This window comes from Sesamum indicum, linkage group LG11 (assembly GCF_026168435.1).
Source record: "Sesamum indicum cultivar Baizhima isolate 11 linkage group LG11, ASM2616843v1, whole genome shotgun sequence".
Classification (NCBI taxonomy): Eukaryota; Viridiplantae; Streptophyta; class Magnoliopsida; order Lamiales; family Pedaliaceae; genus Sesamum; species Sesamum indicum.
In genome coordinates, this window is record NC_142667.1 from 1,364,445 (window position 1) to 1,384,205 (window position 19,761).

Sequence of the window (19,761 nt, forward strand, 5' to 3'; positions counted from 1 at the left end):
TAGGCATGGCCTCTTTTTTCACTTGCTATAAAGCTCCACCACCTTGACTTCCTGGTTTTGCGCCTCCTTGCAACTGGGAAGAGAGCCCTGCTCCGCTAGCTTAAGAATCACAAAGGATCGAGTTAATGGTATCCATGATGAATTGACGAAGCTGCTCACAGAAGAGCAGGTTCATAGCCACAAGTCCAACTGTTTGGTCGAGAGTTGGATGTGGCAGCTCCTAAGGTTGGATTTGGAGTGGAAGCATTGGCAACACCTGAAGTTGGATTTGGAGGTGGAATGGCAGAACCATGTACAATAGAGAAGGAATAGTTTCCCTTGTAGGATCCATTGTTACCTCCATTATCTGAATTAGTCATTTCTCACATTAAACTTCAGGTGCTCCCACAGATGGCGTCAATGATGCAAACTAAATTTTTGGCAACACCACAATGATCGAAGGATCTTCAAGAAAAATTCAAAGATCCACAGGCCCCAACCCTACGAAACAAAGGTTAACACTCCGATACTTAAGTCATAACGATTTTGCTGAAAAAGAGTAAAGAAAACTTGAATTAAAGTGAGAATAATGGTAAGAAATGATGACAAAGTGTATTTCATATGGAGTGTAAAATATAAGCTTAAAATAGCCTAAGAACAAGAGAGAAGAGAATGAGTGAGAGTTTGAGAGTGGAGAATAATGTTACCAAATGACTACACAAGACCGCTATTTATAGGCATATAAAGAGTAGGATACAAGGTTTGTTGTGGACATTGCTTTCTAACCTAAAAGCCGAAAGGAAGGATGTTCTCCATACCTATCCAGAACTGTAGTACTCCTAAATGATTGGCATAGCATGGGATTAACTAGAGCCAGCCAATGAAGGCGCCGCTTCCTCGACCAAGCGAAACTTGCTTGAATTGGCAAAAGAGGTATTCCCAGGTAGGTCCATTCATCTACAGCTATATTCAGGCCTTTTGTTGTGTGGTATGGTAGCATAGTAGTGGTAGTTGAATTGAAGAAGAAAGTCGCGACATGCTAAAACAGTACTAGAATCAAGGAGGGTCGGCGTATGATCGTAGCCCGATAGCAATTCCTATGCCTTTCCAATCTGCCGTCTTTGCTTAAGTAGGACTCCCTAAGGTAAAGAAAGTATTCAATGGGAAAGTAGAGGAATGAAATAAGAAAATGCGGAATCGTATTTGCGGGTCAAATCGTTTAAAGCAAAGATTTCGTTGGTGTACCATGGTAGCAGCTAGTTTTTCTTGTCTAATAGGAGGAGGGCTATATATATCCATCTCCCTTCTCGTTCAATTCCACACCGGATTCAATATCTTCTGAATCATGCCCTTTCTTCTCCTGAAAGTTGATCCCTTCCTACTACGGGGTAAGAAGTAAGAGTTCAGACTAAAAAGCCTGGTCTACTTCCTGCTCGATGAGGGTCATCAGGTCAGGTGGTAATTTGGATGTGTGATTCCGCTTTCACTACTCAATAAAAAGGTCAGGGCATCCCATTTTATATGGGAAAGAGAGGCTATCACGGCCTAACCAATAGATACATTCTAGCTCCCCGCATGGTCCCAACCTTCGCTTCGCCCCTGGCACTAATCAAAATCTATCTCAATTCATGGCATGTCACAATGACTCAACGAATCTATCTGCATATAGTCATTCCTGGTTCAAAAATGCTGCTTTGATAAGACTAAGACCAGGAATGGGGCGTATGTCTTTGATAAGCGCGATGCCATTTGAAAGCCCTTTGAATCAGCTTAGTAACTGAACAAACCGTGTATGATTTGGACTTGATTCGACTGAGATACATCAGGTTGACTAAGTCTTGCCGAATCTATCTGAAAATTCGACAATTCATTACTCATGGATTCCCAGCTCATTTGCCATCAATCTACTAAGAAACACCTAGAGACTTTTTAGGATGGCGTGTCCTAATATATTGGCCAACTATATGATGTATCCGTCCAGTTATATGATGACGTGTTTGTTGTTGGAATGCACTTGCTTCTCGAGTCTGTCAATTTAATAAAGTAGGAGGCAAGCCTGTGAGCTTTACTTCCATACTGATGGGCCAGTTGGGCTGATCTGGCTTACTCATGGGCCCAATCCAAGAGTTTTAAGGGGCATCAATCTAAATAACTACCTGATGGTAAATTCTTTTAATTAAAATAATTATATTTTTAAAAATTTACATGTAAGGGAGTTGATAGCAAATTGAAAATGAACAACGAGGTACTAAAATATTTTTTAATAAAAAAGAAAAATATATTATAAGGGTAATGTGAAAAAATCAGGTAATGAAATGACTAATTTAAAGTGAGTTAAAAAGATATGGATTTAATATCCGGACTAAGATGAATTTTATCCATTTGCTTCACATATTATATATCTCATTCACTCCCCTAAACTAAAAGTGCAATACTTCAACTTTCTTTGACTATAGGTTCATTTAGTTCAAGTGAGAGAAAAAGAGAAGTGAAAGGGGGAGGGGAAGTGAAATAGAGAGGATGGAGAAAAAAAAAATTCTTTTAAGCTATTTGGTATGATTGGAAGGCGAGTAGATATTGAATATTTTCACTTGTTTGGTACAAGGAAACAAATTGAGAAGAAAAGACTATTTTTTATAATTTTACTGAATAATTATTCTCTTTATTTTGTATTAGAAAATAAACATATTAATATTATTTTCGTATATCAAAAATTTAAAAATCTTATTTATAAAAGTATTTATCAAACAAGAACAGGAATATTTTTTATTAATAAAAAAAATTCATTGTTGACTTCGATGCGATAGCTTTTTCGCGATTTTATTCTCTGGCAATTGTGTAAGGTATTATCAGCAGGAAGGAGAAAAGAGTTGGAGGAAAATTATATATATATATATATATATATACATAGAGGCAATAGAGTAAATAAAAATAAAATATATACTTTTTATCCTTTTGATCTTATACTTTTATTTTTTTGCTCATTTTTCCACTGAAACAAAATTGAACTCCAGAAGGGTACCATATACATCGATTTTTACTTTCCTGCATCTCTTTCCCCTAATTAAATAATAAACTATCTCTTATATATTCTTTTTTACTTTCACTTTTCTTATAAGGCTTTTCACCTCAACCAAGCATTCTCTAAATCTTTGGACAAAATTGCTTGTATATATATTTGTATGTATGTATATATATATAAGAAAAAAATACAAACAACCATCTTGTAATATCGTAAATGAGCAAATTACTACGAAAAAAAAAAGAGCAACTTACCTTCATGTATTGTTAAAAATTCAACAATTTACCCCTCTATGTTTTTTAATATGAAGCAATTTACCTCTCAATATTTTTTAAAATTACAGCAATTTATCCCTCTGTGTTTTTTAAAGTGAAGCAATTTACCTTTCTAAACAGGGAGGTAATTCTTCATTTTAAAAAATACAAGGAGATAAATTGCTATTATTTTTTTGTATGGTGGTAATTTATTCGTTTGTAATATCACAGTGAGGTGAATTACATTAAACCCATATATTTAATAAAGTACAACTATTTTCTAAAATTCTTATCTTACAAATTCAAGATAAAATATTGCTTAATTGAACAAATACATTTAATTTAAATAAAATAAATAATCAGCAGCTTGGGTAGTTGAAACTTCAAAGACTAAAAATTAAGTAACATATGAGTAAAACACATACATAAAAATCAAGAAAGTAAAAAGATATCCCTAACTTTTGAAACTTAGATTATCAACTTCTCAATCTAAGTATTTTTAGATAAAAATGAATAATTGCCTCTCAAATATCTTTTAAAAGAATTGGAACGAAAATTGTATTTGTTCACATATTTCTTTAATCTACAGCAATTCTTCGATTTTCAAATTTCTTTGATCTAAGTCAATCGAATATATCTAGTCAAGAAAAACAAAATCCCATTTGAGTAATTAGTTAATAACTTTTTTTTATTTCAAAAAAAAAATGAAAAAGTGTTTTTTTTTTTCAATGAATAAAATAAATTATTCAACCGTACTTGCTGAACTCATTATGGAAGATAGGATTCTTCGTGTTTCTCTAGCTGCTAGTTCTTGTGCATTATATAGATTTTGGCTTGAGAGACGCCACTCATTGAACACTATTGTACTGTACAATTGCACTATTTATCTAATAAAAATTATATTGACCTAAAAAAAAAAACTGCTCATTATTAATATTTGTTTCGTATATATCATACGAATTTATTGATTGAATTAGCCTGGGACAGATTATGATTTTGGCATTCTTGGAGGGTCGGCATGAACTACCCAAATCAAAACCTATAACTTCAAACTTATTCATAAAATTACGAAATTAACTTTAAGGCTAAGCTAGAACATCATTGGTATGATTGAAGAGGACAAAGCATATCACCCTTTCCGGTAAAAGATTAAGTAAAATTACAATTGTCGCCTATGATTTTATTATTTCATTTACAGATTCGTTTAGGTATAAACGTATTTCCTCTATTGGATTGAGTCACGTGTAAATAGCAACTGTCATTGGATGCGATCGTAAAAGTCTTCTACCACTATAAAATCATAATTATTACTGTTTAAAAGAAAAGTGCTTGCAATCTAAACCCGCTATTCAATTGTCAATTTCACGCCTTTGCATTAATAAACATCCCTACTGTATTGCGATCTCATAAAGTGTCGTAGCTGAATTTGGACTGATTAATTAGCTTGAGCAGAAAATAAAAAAGATGCAAAACACGATTCATCAGACTTATATGGATTTCTGGCGGGCAATGTGATAATCCTGAATCAGCAAACAGTAAGTCCAGACCTTCAAAATCAACACCCTGAAATAGCAAAGCGCAAACAGATACGGAGAATCCTAATTATCACAAAGTCCCACGGCAACCGGTTGCTACTGCGATGCCATAAGCAGCTAGACGCTATATCTTAAACTTCACAAAATAGATCAAAATAAAGAAACAAAAGTGTGTTTTTCTTTTCTTTTCCCCTTTTTTCATTTATAACTCGAGAGCAGAAAGCAGGAAAGGAAGCAGGAAGACTTTTTTTTCAAACGGACTACACAACATGCATTCGGATTAACTTAAGCTTAACCGCAATAGGGAATAAGAGGAAAAGCAGTCACCTAGTGCACCAAGGATATAATCCCGAAGATATATAGAATACCATAACTTTTTAGAGTTCAAGGGCCATGAGATGCCCAATATCTTGGGAAATTCTGGCATCGTCTGCCTCACGAGTCAGGTACAAAGTCTTTCATTATCAAGACCATGATTATATATAAGCCCCCGATGTTACAATCATCTTGCCTTCCACAAGCAGAGCTATGTTCCTGTCGTGGAAAATAAGATATGGACAGTTAAAATCAGAAGAATCAAAAAGGACCATAGTATGGTGCTATACTTCATTTGATACTCCTAACCCATTCCAGATGGAGATTGTGCACCTTTTTCCAGACATGTAACCGGAAATGCAACGAGATGAAACTGGACCACTTTTTTTGAACAGTTAAAGGATTCAATTAGAGTGTAAAACAGCAAAAAATTAAAAAAAACTATCTTACTGAACTAAACCAGACTATTACTGATTTGTAGCAAGAATTGCTATAAGGTTCAACAACTTAAAATAGGAGTGATTAGAAATTTGAAGTGACAGCATCAATTTCTTATGGAGCTGAAGAGTTCTGAGGTAACCACAGAAACATGCGTTGGTTCTATAACTCACCAGTTTTTACCACTTCCGATCACATGCAAATAGACCAGCCATCACAGATCATTGACAGTATATAGCTTGATCTATATGTGGAGGGATCTGCTTGATCTCTGTCCCCAACTCTTGTTCAATCCTATACCTAAAAGAAGACAGAAAACAGGGATGAAAATGATCTCTAATAAGTACATTACTGACTAGACTATCATATCTCATATTAAAAAACCAACAAATGCATCATACAAATTGAAACGGTCCTCATAGGTGATCAGATTCACAGCTAAACCAAGGTGTCCGAACCTTCCAGATCGACCGACCTACACATAACACGAAAAAAATAAGGGAAACAGAGGAAAAATGAATATTAAACTCACAAAAAAGAAAGCACCATACCCTGTGTAAATAAGTTTCTGAATTCTTAGGGAAATCAAAATTGATAACAACATTTACTGCCTGGATATCTATCCCTCTTGTAAATAAGTCTGCAATTTGATTGTAAGAGTCAATATGATAAGTTGCAAATATTCTACAGTCAAGATATAAAATATCATCAAATGAAATAACAATCAAATAATGAAGGTAAAGGAAGTCACGCCCCCTTACTGTCATTTTATATATATCTAGCCATTAAACTTTCACAAAGACATTCATTCAAGCACAGATCTGGGGCTCCCTGAGTTTATAGTTACATAATTGCATCTCGATTATATCCTTGAGAGGGCAATAAAGTGCATTTGACTGACAACAGAATATTTCAGGTCACAATATCAAAACAATAGTTAATTTTAGCAATGCTGCAAAACAAGTAAGATTTTTTTTTCCATAAAAGAAAGACATTACGATTTAGTTGGAGGAAAATACTAGGAAAAAAAAAAAAGATGAACAAAGAAGACACAAATCATCATAAAGCCCCTACAACCACTATGTCTGAGAGAAAAGTGTTCAGAAGGCCCACACCCAAGGGCAATTCACCATCCATGTAATCAAAATAACATAATAGAGGTGATCCTTGTATTACCCTTCTGCATATGATTAATCTATAAATTACTTGTATATTTAACTGCACTACTGAGGATTAATAATTCACAAACTGTGTCACCCTGTCAAATAGAAATCAACCTCTGCTTCAAACCAATTCTTTGCACCATCTTTTTCCATGGGAGGTAAATGAACTGTTTACCTATACAAATATCACTGCATACTTTATCTTAACTTTTTTTTCAAAACTACCACCAGGACCAACAATGATACAGTCGACTTGTCTACCTCATGAATTAAAATGCAAGACATTTACTAGGCAAGAAGGCCTATTGGGACATACCAGTGCAAACAAGATTCCTGCAAGCACCATTGCGGAAGTCATGAAATACTCTGTTGCGATGATCTTGAAGCATCTTAGCATGGATGTAGAAGCAAGAATAGCCAAGTTCCGTGATTTTCTTGGCAAGAAGTTCTACTCGATTCACAGAATTGCAGAAAATAATAGATTGGTTTATTTGAAGCTGAAGGAAAAGATAATAGATACATCAACTTCAGAAACAAAATCACCAAAGATGGCAAAAGATATTCACTAAGCTATAACTAAAAATTGCAAGTATTTTTCCTTGATCTTGAACCTTCGAGAAAAGAGTGTTGAGGCAGTGAACTTTCTGTCTTTCTTCAACAAAAGCATAATATTGCGTTATACCCTTGAGAGTAAGCTCATCCATAAGGTTGATGATATAGGGTTTATGCAGGTAACGATCTTTGAAATCTTTCACCGTAACAGGAAATGTAGCAGAGAACATAAGGATCTGACGATTTGCAGGTAAAAAGCGAATTAACTGTTCAATGGAAGGCTGAAATTCTGGTGACAAAAGCTTATCAGCCTGAAAGACATAAGAAAAATACGGGTATGATTATGCAATTTTGTAACACTTATGGAAATAAACATTACATTGTTGCCAAATTTGGGAAGGGGCACAACTAGAAAACTAAGAAATATATAGGGAAATGGAGATACCATGATCATGAACAAGAATCCACAATAGTTGAGTAGAAAGTACTATTATCACAAATTGGGATTTGTTGGGACAAATAACTGTAACACCAAGGCTCAAACCTTCCGCACTTCTCATTCATACATAAAATTATATATTTTCCAGCTATACTGCATTCAACATGAGAAGTGAGAATACCACCTAGCGGTGCCAACATGACCATATCTTATATGTTCTTCACTTAATACATTACACATTTCAGCAAAAATTTAGCATCTATCGACTGCTCCGATTCCCTTTCACAACCCCATAACCAGAAATGGGGAGTGCAAGGAGAAAAATTGATAATTGGAAACAAGGTAGAGAATAATAACACGATATGCGAAGATCACAACTATTCCGCATGCCAAACAGATAACGTACTCACCCTAGGAGAAAAGATATTGAAAACATAATTATACCTCATCCATTACAAGCATAGAGCATTCATTCAAAATGCAGACACCCTTTTTTGCAAGATCAAGAATTCTTCCAGGTGTCCCCACAAGTAAATGAACTGGTTGATAAAGTCGCATTATGTCATCTTTCAAGCTAGTTCCACCCGTGGTAGCCATGACTTGAATGCTTAAATGTTTTGCCAGTTCTTTACAAACTTGTGATGTTTGAAGAGCCAACTCTCTCGTTGGAACAAGAATAACAACTGCAAAGATACACACAAGAAAAAAGTCAAGGCAAAGGATTGAATAATATAAGAAAACAACTACGACAATAAAAAACTTATCAATGTGTTTTTGTGTAGAGGATACAGTCATGCTTATTAGAAAACTAGATAAATATAGACATGATTAAAGATACATAGTGATAATGACCAGGCCTAAACATCATTAAGCAAAAAGTTGCCAGAAAGTTCCTGTGTTTACTCCAACAATGACAAATTAAGTGGGTACATGGACAAATAATGTGCCAAAAGTCCCCTATATTCTTACTAAGACCTTTCATATCTGTAAAAAGCTATAGCTTAACCTCGTAACGGCAAAACTCAGCTGACTAATACTCCAAGGGAAAAAAAGAAGTAGCTACAAGCAGAAATTTCCCACAATCCACTAGACCAGCACATATACAACAAACATCTTCTCCAAAAAACTTCAAAGATTCTACGTTTGCATGAAGTTTCAATGAATAATTCAAACCTTGAATAGCATTTTTATCTTGATCAATTTTCTCCAATGCAGGAATGCAAAATGCAGCAGTTTTCCCAGTTCCATTTTTAGCCCTAGCCAAGATATCACTCCCAGTGAGAGCAATTGGAATACTCTCCTCCTGGATTGGAGATGGCCTCTCAAAACCCTTCTCATATATGCCCATAAGCAGCTCACGCTTCAAAAAGTAGTCTTCAAACTCATTTCCTTTGGTAGCTGTAACATCCTGAAAGATAAAAAGACCAATAGCAACAAAATGGCAAACCATAAATGAAAGTGACACAAATAATCACAACTCTCCATCAATCTCAAGTCTAATAACCCACATTATACTAAAAGGCCAGGGAAAAAGAGCATCGGGGGTTGTCTGCAGGCTCCATAGTTTATGATCAATTCAATTACTTAAGAGAGTCATAGCTCGAAATTTTAGATCTAATAAACCACATACTGATAGTAATCCAGTTCAGAATATAGTGAGTGAAGAAGACAATTGTTAAGATTAGCAACCTCACCATGCTGCGTGTTACAGAAGCAAGATGGAGGAAGAAGAAGCTGCTGCAGAAGGAAACAGAGTAGCAGCAAGAGGAACAGAAATTGTTTAAGTCTCGTCAAAGTCGTTTTTTGTTATTCGCACTTTTACTTCCTTTCTTCTTTTACGTTTTTGGTTAGTTCGTATTAGTTATTATTAGTTAATTAGTTGGGCAGGTTTATTCTTTTTAAGCAGCTTTGCTGCTCTGTATAACTGTAACAACTCTTCTTGATTTTTGAATACATGAATATATTTTTCTTCACCTTGGTTTCGAACATGGCATCAGAGCCACAAATTAGTTGCTTCATTACTTTTCCCCCTTCTATGTGAATGCTCCCATAACAAGATCTCTTATTCCCCTATAAATTCTTTTCTTTTCACTTCGCAATTCTGGAAAGAACACTGAAAGAACTGGAATTTTTCTGAAGATCAGAAAATGTCAGGTTGCCCTGAAAGATTGAGACTCCATGGAGGAGAACACCCTGGAACGTGCTTGGTTTCTGTCCCTTTGGATGGAAGCGACATGGAGCCGGTCTATTAAGCCATAGAGTGACTTTCTTAGCTTACAAACATATCGTGGTTTCACCTCAAATTATGTTTGTAAGCTAAGAAGTCACTCTATGGCTTGAAGCAAGCTTCAAGACAATGGAACCCTAAATTTATAGAAAAGATGGAAGTTTTTGGTTTTAAACAATCCAAACATGATTACTTTTTATTTACAAAGGGAATGGTTGGTGGACAGGTTGTGCTACTTGTCTGTGTTGATGACATATTAGTCACAGCACCTTCAAAAACATGTGTTCAGGAAGTGAAGCAGTATTTGCACGACCTTTTTACCATAAAGGATCTAGGGGCTGCAAAGTATTTCCTTGGAATTGAGCTAACTAGGTCACCAGGAGGAATGTTGGGCACTCAAAGCAAGTATATTTCAGACATTGTTCAAGATATGGGACTTGTGCAAGCTATAACTAAGAACACTCCTCTGCCAACAGGAATTAAACTCACTTCAGAATGTGGGAATTTGTTATCAGACCCTTCCAGGTATCGCAGGTTGATAGGAAGCCTCTTGTACTTAAGTTTTACTAGACCAGATGTATCCTATGCCATCCAGCAATTAAGCCAATTCCTGCAAAAACCATGTCAGCTCCATTGGTATGCAGCTGTGCATTTAGTGAAATACTTGAGGGATGTTCTTCTACAGGTTTGTTCTTTTCTTTAACTAGTGTCTTAAAGCTGACTGCTTTCTGTGATGCAGAAGTGGCAGATTGGGCAGGTTGTTTGGAGACTAGAAAGTCATTAACGGGCTTTTGCATTTTTCTGGGCAACACTCGTGTTTCCAAGTCAACTGCAGAGGTATAATATCGTAGCCTAGCCTCCACTATGTGCGAGCTCATTTGGATCGATTATCTTCTACAGGACCTCAAGGTTTTAGTTCCCAAACCAATTCCACTATTTTGTGAGAATAAGGTGTTCACATAAATGCTAATTCCGTGTTCCAATGAAAGGACTAAGCATCTTGAGATTGATTGTCACATAGTAAGGGAGAAGTATGCAGGGTCTTGTTCTTCCTACTCATGTTAGTGCTAAAGGTCAAGTGGCATATGTCCTAACCAAACCTCTCGCAGCTCCAGCTTCCCAGTTCATGAAGTCCAAGTTAAACTTGTTTTCCTTACCACCAAGTTCAACTTGTGGGGGGATGTTAAGATTAGTAACCTCACCACTGCTGCGTGTTACAGAAGCAAGATGGAAGAAGAAGAAGCTGCTGCAGAAGGAAAAAGAGTAGCAGACAGAAATTGTTTAAGTCTCGTGAAAGTCGTGTTTTGTGATTCGCACTTTTACTTTCTTTCTTCTTTTACGTTTTTTGGTTAGTTCGTATTAGTTATTGTTAGTTAATTAGTTGGGCAGGTTTATTCTCTGTTTCAGCAGCTTTGCTGCTCTGTATAACTGTAACAACTCTTCTTGATTTTTGAATACATGAATATCTTTCTCTTCACCTTGGTTTCGAACAACAATAGACTCTGGCTGTCTCAGCAACTAGAGTCCAGATGCTATTAAACTTTTACCGATTACTTAGTTGTGTTTCGCCACTTAGCTTGAGGTTCACCAAGTTCAAGTTGTGGGGGGATGTTAAGATTAGTAACCTCACCACTGCTGCGTGTTACAGAAGCAAGATGGAAGAAGAAGAAGCTGCTGCAGAAGGAAAAAGAGTAGCAGACAGAAATTGTTTAAGTCTCGTGAAAGTCGTGTTTTGTGATTCGCACTTTTACTTTCTTTCTTCTTTTACGTTTTTTGGTTAGTTCGTATTAGTTATTGTTAGTTAATTAGTTGGGCAGGTTTATTCTCTGTTTCAGCAGCTTTGCTGCTCTGTATAACTGTAACAACTCTTCTTGATTTTTGAATACATGAATATCTTTCTCTTCACCTTGGTTTCGAACAACAATAGACTCTGGCTGTCTCAGCAACTAGAGTCCAGATGCTATTAAACTTTTACCGATTACTTAGTTGTGTTTCGCCACTTAGCTTGAGGTTCACAGATTCATTACAAGATTAAATATCTTCAACTTTGACTTCAGTGAAAGGTGAACACTAGACTTTAGTGAACAACTGTTCAAGCATCCATGAAAAGAAGACAACAGCTTAAACCATGATTAAGGCTCCACAGTCGATACACATTACGCAACAGGAAACATCATCTAAGAAACAAAAGCGCATCAGCACTTAAACTCTTTTCCTAACAGACTAACTTAGGTGCAAAGGATCTCACACATTGCATGATATTACTACTTCTCACAGCCACTTAAAGAATCTGCATTTATAAAACATTAACACTTGGCTCAGCTAACAGAAGTAACAAACCCCCCAGTTATGTAACTCAGATACATTCATATACATATTGATTGGAAAACAATAATGCACCAAATGGAGAACTCAGAAAAGAACGAGTATAAAAGGGAATAACTGAGGCAGTGACTGATTTGAATCCTCTCAAATGATTATATTTACAATTAAGTCATAATTAGCCGATGATTTTCTCAAACAATCACTTTCCCAATTTGATCTTATAGGTTCTGACATCTCAGAAACATCCTTGCATAAAATCATCAATTTTCTAATAATTGATCATCCAATTACCATATTTACTATCACAAGCAAACCTGAACGTTAATGAGACAAAACCCTAGACAATTTCAACCATAAACTAAACGAAAAACCAAAATGAATTTTCACTACATAATCCACAATGACGCACATTAATGTACCTCGGTTTTGTAACGGGTGTCTGCTGGTGGTAACTTTAAGCGTGCCTTCCAATCTTGCGAACTGGACAAGGAGATAAGCAAGAATGATAAATATCTACTGTTACATGTGCATGATAAATCATAGCATTACAGCCGAGCGTATGAAGATGGAGAAGATAGAATGAGTCTAAAAGGTTTCATAAAGTTCAACCACAAAAAGTAATAATGACGCAGTAAATAAAGATACTGCCAGACAACCACAAAAATAAGTGGAAAGTGTTGAACAAGATTTTGCCTGCCAAACATTTGATATCAAAGAGTTTGATCCTGAGAGCTATTTTAGTTCATCCTTTAATTGAATGCACGGCCCATGCTACAAGCTCACACCAGCTACAAGGGAACTGCTCCATTTTATAATTGAAGTCATTCTCTTAAAATTCGGGGTTTCTTGACAAAACAAACAAACAGGATGGTTGAGGTCTCAGCATCGCTCAGAAAAGGTGTAAACATAAACTCAAAAAGAGGCTCTTCTAGTTCCTGAAAGATTGTCAACATCAAACAGAATAACAAAAGACTCAAAGAAAACTGTCAAAATTCAAATCATCATCAAGAAAGGTCTTCCCAAATTTGAAATAATCAACACAATTGATGCCAATTGGAACCAAAAACCAAAAATCAGTTTGAAAGATAACCTTCTGGTTCATTCAAAAGACATGCTCATCTCATTATCTACACTCCAAGATCAAATGCCAATGCATAATTCAGCAGACAAACTTTTAGGTTGCTATATTTGCTAAATCAAAAATAAAGGTAAATGTCTCCAGAAGTTCAATAGAAATAACTAGTTCATTGTTCCTTCTTCCAAATTTCCAATGGTCAATCTCCCGCTCAGCGGAAAGACACTAATATCCATAGTGCCACTCTTACACCAAAAAAGGAACAAAGACCAAAACATTCTTAAGCTAAACTTCCAATGTCTGACTCCTTGTCGACAGAGTTAAAGGAAAAAAGGATACAAATAAACATTGCAGTGGAACTCACCAACAATCATTAATGAAAAAAGACTTGTAGGAAAATGCAAAACATACTTATTTGACCTCTGAATAGAAAAGGCAATTAACCAAAACCCAGAGTGCCAAAATACAGAAAAAGGAAACGACATACTAACCCGGAATCTATGGCTTCTGACTGCACAGTCTTTTCAACCTCATCAACGGCTGAATCGGCGGACGAGAGCTGAGCTCTCCGCAGCCACTGCTGGGTGTGAGGATTTTGAGGCAACTGATGATTCTGATTATTCGACGCTGGACTCCTCTGTACATACTGCTGCGTAGGGTTTCTTGGTTGGAAACTAGGGTTTGGTCCGGCATTTGGGTTCATTCCTCCTCTGCCTCCGCCCATTCCAGGAGGTGGATATCTCGCTCTCGAACTCATCAGCACCCCCCAATTCCAAATACTTGATCAAAAATTTACAACTGTTGGCAAATAGTACAAATCCTAAGCGTGTATCCCCTATATTTACAAAGAAAAACACCACTAATCTAAGGCTACAGATTGACAGCTCTAACAGAATCCCTAAAAAACAAACTCGGGCGAATATGGATCAATTTGAAATGAGGGATGAATTTTTGACACTTTCGAACAAAGGGAAAGTGAACGTTGAAAGAGAGAGAAGTTTGGGAGACTAGAATTATTCGACCGTTCGTTCGTTCGCTCGAGGGCGTCCCATCATTACATACATATATTTATGCGGATATTTGTTTTCTCCTAAAGTCGTACTCTCTCTTTCCAGCGACAAGTACCTGTACTTGCCCATCCCAATTTTTTAAACAATTAAAAATTAACTACAGTAAAATCTCTATAAATTAATAAATTTAAAATTATAAAATTTTATTAATTTAAAAAAATATTAATATATCGATAAATTAATATTTTATTAATTAAAAAAAAAGACTTTTTAAATTCAGTAAATTTAGTACATATATATTGAAAATAAATGAATTCATATATGTTTTATTGATTATATTCATGCATCGACCAATTATTTGTAACTAATTAAATATATTCATTTATAATATGAATTCATTGTATACAATTAACTATTATATTCATGGACGCATGTACCAATTCATTGGAATTACTTAAATATACATATTTACATTAATTCGTTGCACTTAAAAAATTATTATTGCTAATTAAATATATTCATGCATGATGAATGAAACATATACTATATAAATCTCAATAGGAAAATAAAATAATTCATAACACCCAACCATGTCTTTCATCTAAAAGGCATGGCAAAATCATTAATGAATGATCAAATGCGTAAAGCATTACAAACTTCATATTTAATATTTATAATTGTAATATTTATGAATTATTAATTTAGAGTTTTAATGGGACATAATATCTATAAAGGGATTCTTCGAAAAATTATTATCTTATCGAATTTGATAATTTTTTACAAAGACCCAAGTGGGGACAAGAAGATTTTATTATTTTACAGAGTTTATTAATTTATAGAGTATTAATTTATAAAGGTTTTACTGTATAATTTAAAGGATAATTATATTTACACTATGAAATATGGTCTTTTTATGCAAAATATTCATATCTTTTACGTAATTATAAAAATTATTCTTGACAGTCAAAAAGTATGAATAATTGTGTAATGATATTGACGTTTCTATAAGTGTACGTTTAAAGTTTTAAAAAAACAAAGATGGTTTGTGCGTCCGATTGACATTTTTTAAGTGTGTATATATAATACTTCAGAAAGTCGGGATAATTTCAGGGGCGTGTGTCGTATTGTGATTTTCTTCCAAGATTAAGATGGTTTATAATTAATTTAAATGAATTTGTTAAAATCTTATAAATAAATTGGCAACTTCTTATTATTTCTTTTTAAAAGATTTATAAGCTCCTTGCATCGTATTTATAAGATTTTTTCAAGAGCTCGTAAGCTCACCCAAACACCCTCCTACTCGATATAAAACTTACAAATTTTTAATTATACGTGTTGTATGGTGTTCTCCTTCCAACGCTAGGAGGGTATCTGACTAGATTTATTTAAAAGATCTTATGCTCTCATACGTAGATATTTTTAGGGTTTATAAAGTATTAGGTGTTCTTTTAAAAATAAGTTTATAAAGTGTTTGGATAAAATAAGGTCATAGAGCTTATAAAACGTTAGTATTGACAAATTCGTAATTGATTTGAAAGAATATGTTAAAATCTTAAAAGTAAGCCGACAACTCCTTGCCTTTTTAACAATTTTATTTTTAAACTTCGCAACATTTTTTTCTAAATAATTTACCAAATATTTTATATTTGTTTGTATATACTTCTTGTCGACACTAATAAAAAAACTGAATAAAAATTTATGTTTACACTTGATTGATTTTATTATTGACCTATTACGTGTTAATAAATCTTTTTTTATCAAATTATCCTTATACATTTTTATGCGTTAATGCGTGTGAAGAGGTATATATCGTCACCCTTATAAGGGTATCATTTCATTGGTTAAAAAAGATTTGCTTAATCTACAACAGGTTAGTAATAAGTCAACTAAAGGTAAATATATATTTTTATTTAATTTTTTTTCTAATATCAGCAAATCAATAAATTTTAACCAATGGATGAATTTGTTGTAAAAAAAAAAAAAACAAACCTCAAGGGTACTAATTATAATTTTTCAAACTATATGGCTCTAAGTTTAATTACACCAAACTTTAAAGGAGAACGGTTCTAAACTAGTCAGCACCCACATGGGGTAAAAATATAATTATACATAAACTTCATACAATTTGCAAATATATGATCTTAAATAAGGGGTGTATTTTGCAATTACAACTATAATTTTAAAAAGTGTACTAGTTATTAACCCGTGCATTTCACATGCTTATTTTTTAATTAAAATTATTTGATATTTAATATTGTTTGTATAACATAATTAACTTATATGACCATGCACTAGGAAGATTTTATTGGGTTTTTGGCATTTAGGTGAAGATATTCCTTTTCACTCAATGGGTTGATTCCTCATTCAATAGCAGTGATAACTTTTTTAATTATTATTTTTAAATAATTGAATTTTTTACCAGTGTGAGTAATTTCAACACTTTGAGTGGTCTTGAAAATACATTCATAATGGCCCTTGATTTATATGATTCGACTGTGAATGCAGCTACATCTAAATACCTCTTCATCAGGTACCATAGGTCTCCCATCTTAAATCATCATTTTCTAGTAGTATAATTACTTCCCGAAGCTTACTAAATTTATAATTTACTAAGTCATCCTCTTCTTCTAAAATTTTTGTGTAGGATGTTGAAGATGATGATTCTTTTTTTCAGAGTTGATTTATGCTGTTCTTTTTTAAATTTGACGAACTATTTGAAGAGTCCGTTTGTTTCCTATAAAATCTTATTGTATTTTCCTATACAAGAGACATATCTATTATAAGTTTCCTGTTTCCCATATGTAAAATTTCACCTGATCGAGACCTACCTCCTCTTTGATTAAAGGGGTTTCTTCCTCTTCCTTGTGGGGAAGCATTCCTGCAAAATAAGGATCAACCATTTATAACTCTTTATAAAGAAAATTTGATTTGTTTTAGAGATAATCAAGTCTCTTATTTCATTTATAGCTCTATTTATGGGCTGAGTAATAAATTTGAATTTAATTATTTCATTTTCAAAGGTTCCTATTATACCGTTTTCATTAATCATTTTTATGGGGAACATCTTTTGAGGAAAGGTGTTCCTAAAATTATTTCATTGGTTAAATTTTTTATTAATAGAAATTGGGAATACATTTTCTGTTGTTACATATATAGGCTTTTGGGATTTTAAATTTATCTAATTTTTGTCTATTTGCAGAAGACAATGAATGAGTTATCTTTTCGAAGTATTTAATTGGGATTATTGATTTTTGGTACAGTTAATATCTGCTCTGCTACCAATTAGAGTAGTGAATGTTTTCTTAAAATTGTTATTTATTAATAAATAAACATCAAGCATCGATCTAGCCATTAGATCCTTCTATATAGGCGGAAGGCCAGAGATAGCAAAATAAATAAACAGAAACTTATAGAATATTATGACAAATATAGGACGAAATAAATAAACTCGAAAAGAGCTAATATGAGAACATTTTACGTAGTGTTAAATTAATAAGCATGAACTCAGTTAAAAGCATCACAAGAAAGCCCAAAATGCCATCTTTCGACAACAAGCGACAACAATGACAACATAGACTTTATTCATACCTATCATTTAACTCTATGAGCCAAATGAGCTCTAATCCATTTTTATTCAAATACCCCTTATATTTATCGTAATTTTAAATACTCTTTATATACATATACATATATATATATATATATATCATTCTCTTGCTATCTTAGTTAATATGGATAATTCAACAATCCAGCCTTTTATTAAGATATTGACAAATTCAAATAAATGAATCGGACATATAGACAACTGCATTTACAATCCCTTTTGAACGTTACGGATGGAATGTAATGCTTTTGGTTTGAAGAATGCACCTTCAATGTTTCAAAATATCATTAATGATATTTTTAATCAATTTTCAAATTTTATTACTATGTAATATTATAGTCTTCTGTAATAATAAAGAAGGCCATTTCAAACATTTAGAAATATTAAAGAAATTAGTAATTAAAAATGGTTTAGTAATATCAAAACCAAAAATGATCTTTTCCAATCCAGAGTAAGATTTTTAGAACATAATATTAAAAAAGAAGAAATTATTCCTATAAATAGGAGTATAGAATTTGCTGATAAATTCCCGGATAGAATAATTGATAGAAGTCAAACGAAAATTTTTTAGAAAGTTTAAATTATATAGCCCCATACCATAAAAATCTAGCTTAAGATACAACTTTATTGTATGATATGCTTAAGAAATATCCAACTGAATGGACAGAAGAGCACACTAAAGCAATTAGAATAATAAGACAAAAGGTTAAATCATTAAATTATCTTACACTACCTAATTCTAATTGAAAAAAGATAATCGAAACCGATGTATCTGAAATAGGATTTGCGGGCATATTAAAACAAATAGATAATAATAAACAAGAATACCTAGTTAGGTTCCGTCTAGGAAAATGGAAGACAATACAACTAAATTATGCAACTGTAGCCAAAGAAATTCATGCTATTGTAAAATGTGTTTTAAAATTTCAAGATGATCTATTAAATCAAGAATTTATTCATGCCCGCCTAGATAGGTACCAGAGTCTAGGTTTATCGAAAAAATATTTATTTATACTGTATTTAGATATTTTTTCCACTAACGGAGGAGACTCTTTAAGAAAATGGAACTGAACGAAAGTTCAAGTTACAACAGGAAATACTTGTAGATTCTGAAAGATCGAAGATGGAGTTTCTTTATGAAAATTCTAGAAACGAGAGAAGATTATCTCCAAATACCGAATGAGAGTTTGAGTGACAACCAAGAGTATTTTTAGATCTTGGAAATATAGAGAAAGAATTTCGCCGTAGGAATTCTAAAGAAGACCACAAAGCCGGATCCTGAACCTCTTAATGAGGAGGAACAAGAAGAATGATAGAGAATTCACTAGATCCAGAAAGTTCTACCAGGAAATGCGGTGAAAAACATATACAAAATCGAAGTCCATGGTAGATTACCAATAAAGAAAAATAGAACTGATAATTTTCTTCACTAATACAGTTCTACAAATTATGATTAAAGAAACTGATTTTTTGAATTTTAATAGGTTGTTAAAAAAATAATTTTATATAATTAACTTATAGAAAAATTAATTAAACGTAATAAAAAAAAATATTGTCGGATCTAGTTCTGCAACAACATCTAGTCGATTCGGTGGTGATGAAAATGAGGCGCAAAAGGAGCCAGTGCAAAATGTATACTTCATTGTATTTTTTTCAATGAAAATTAAAAAAAAAAAAAACAAAATGGTTGAAGTTGTGATATTTTACAATTGTACAAAAAAAATACTCTATTATATTTGTACCCTTAATTGTAAATTTTTTAATTAATACATTTTAACATTATAATTTTTTGGACTTTAATATATTATTAAAAATTAATTATA

General features: G+C 33.4%; 1 protein-coding gene across 1 annotated transcript; it reads right to left on the reverse strand.

Moving 5' to 3' along the window:
* Window positions 1–4,946: 4,946 nt before the first annotated feature.
* Window positions 4,947–14,382, reverse strand: LOC105173177 (DEAD-box ATP-dependent RNA helicase 8). The gene is made up of 10 exons (XM_088875586.1): window positions 13,816–14,382; window positions 12,669–12,729; window positions 8,871–9,105; window positions 8,142–8,380; window positions 7,318–7,569; window positions 7,023–7,203; window positions 6,095–6,183; window positions 5,945–6,018; window positions 5,717–5,843; window positions 4,947–5,324 (listed from the first exon to the last, which is right to left on the reverse strand). Exons 1-9 carry the CDS (start codon window positions 14,079–14,081, stop codon window positions 5,765–5,767), a joined length of 1,476 nt encoding a protein of 491 aa, XP_088731712.1. The 5' UTR covers window positions 14,082–14,382; the 3' UTR covers window positions 4,947–5,324; window positions 5,717–5,764.
* Window positions 14,383–19,761: the final 5,379 nt, after the last annotated feature.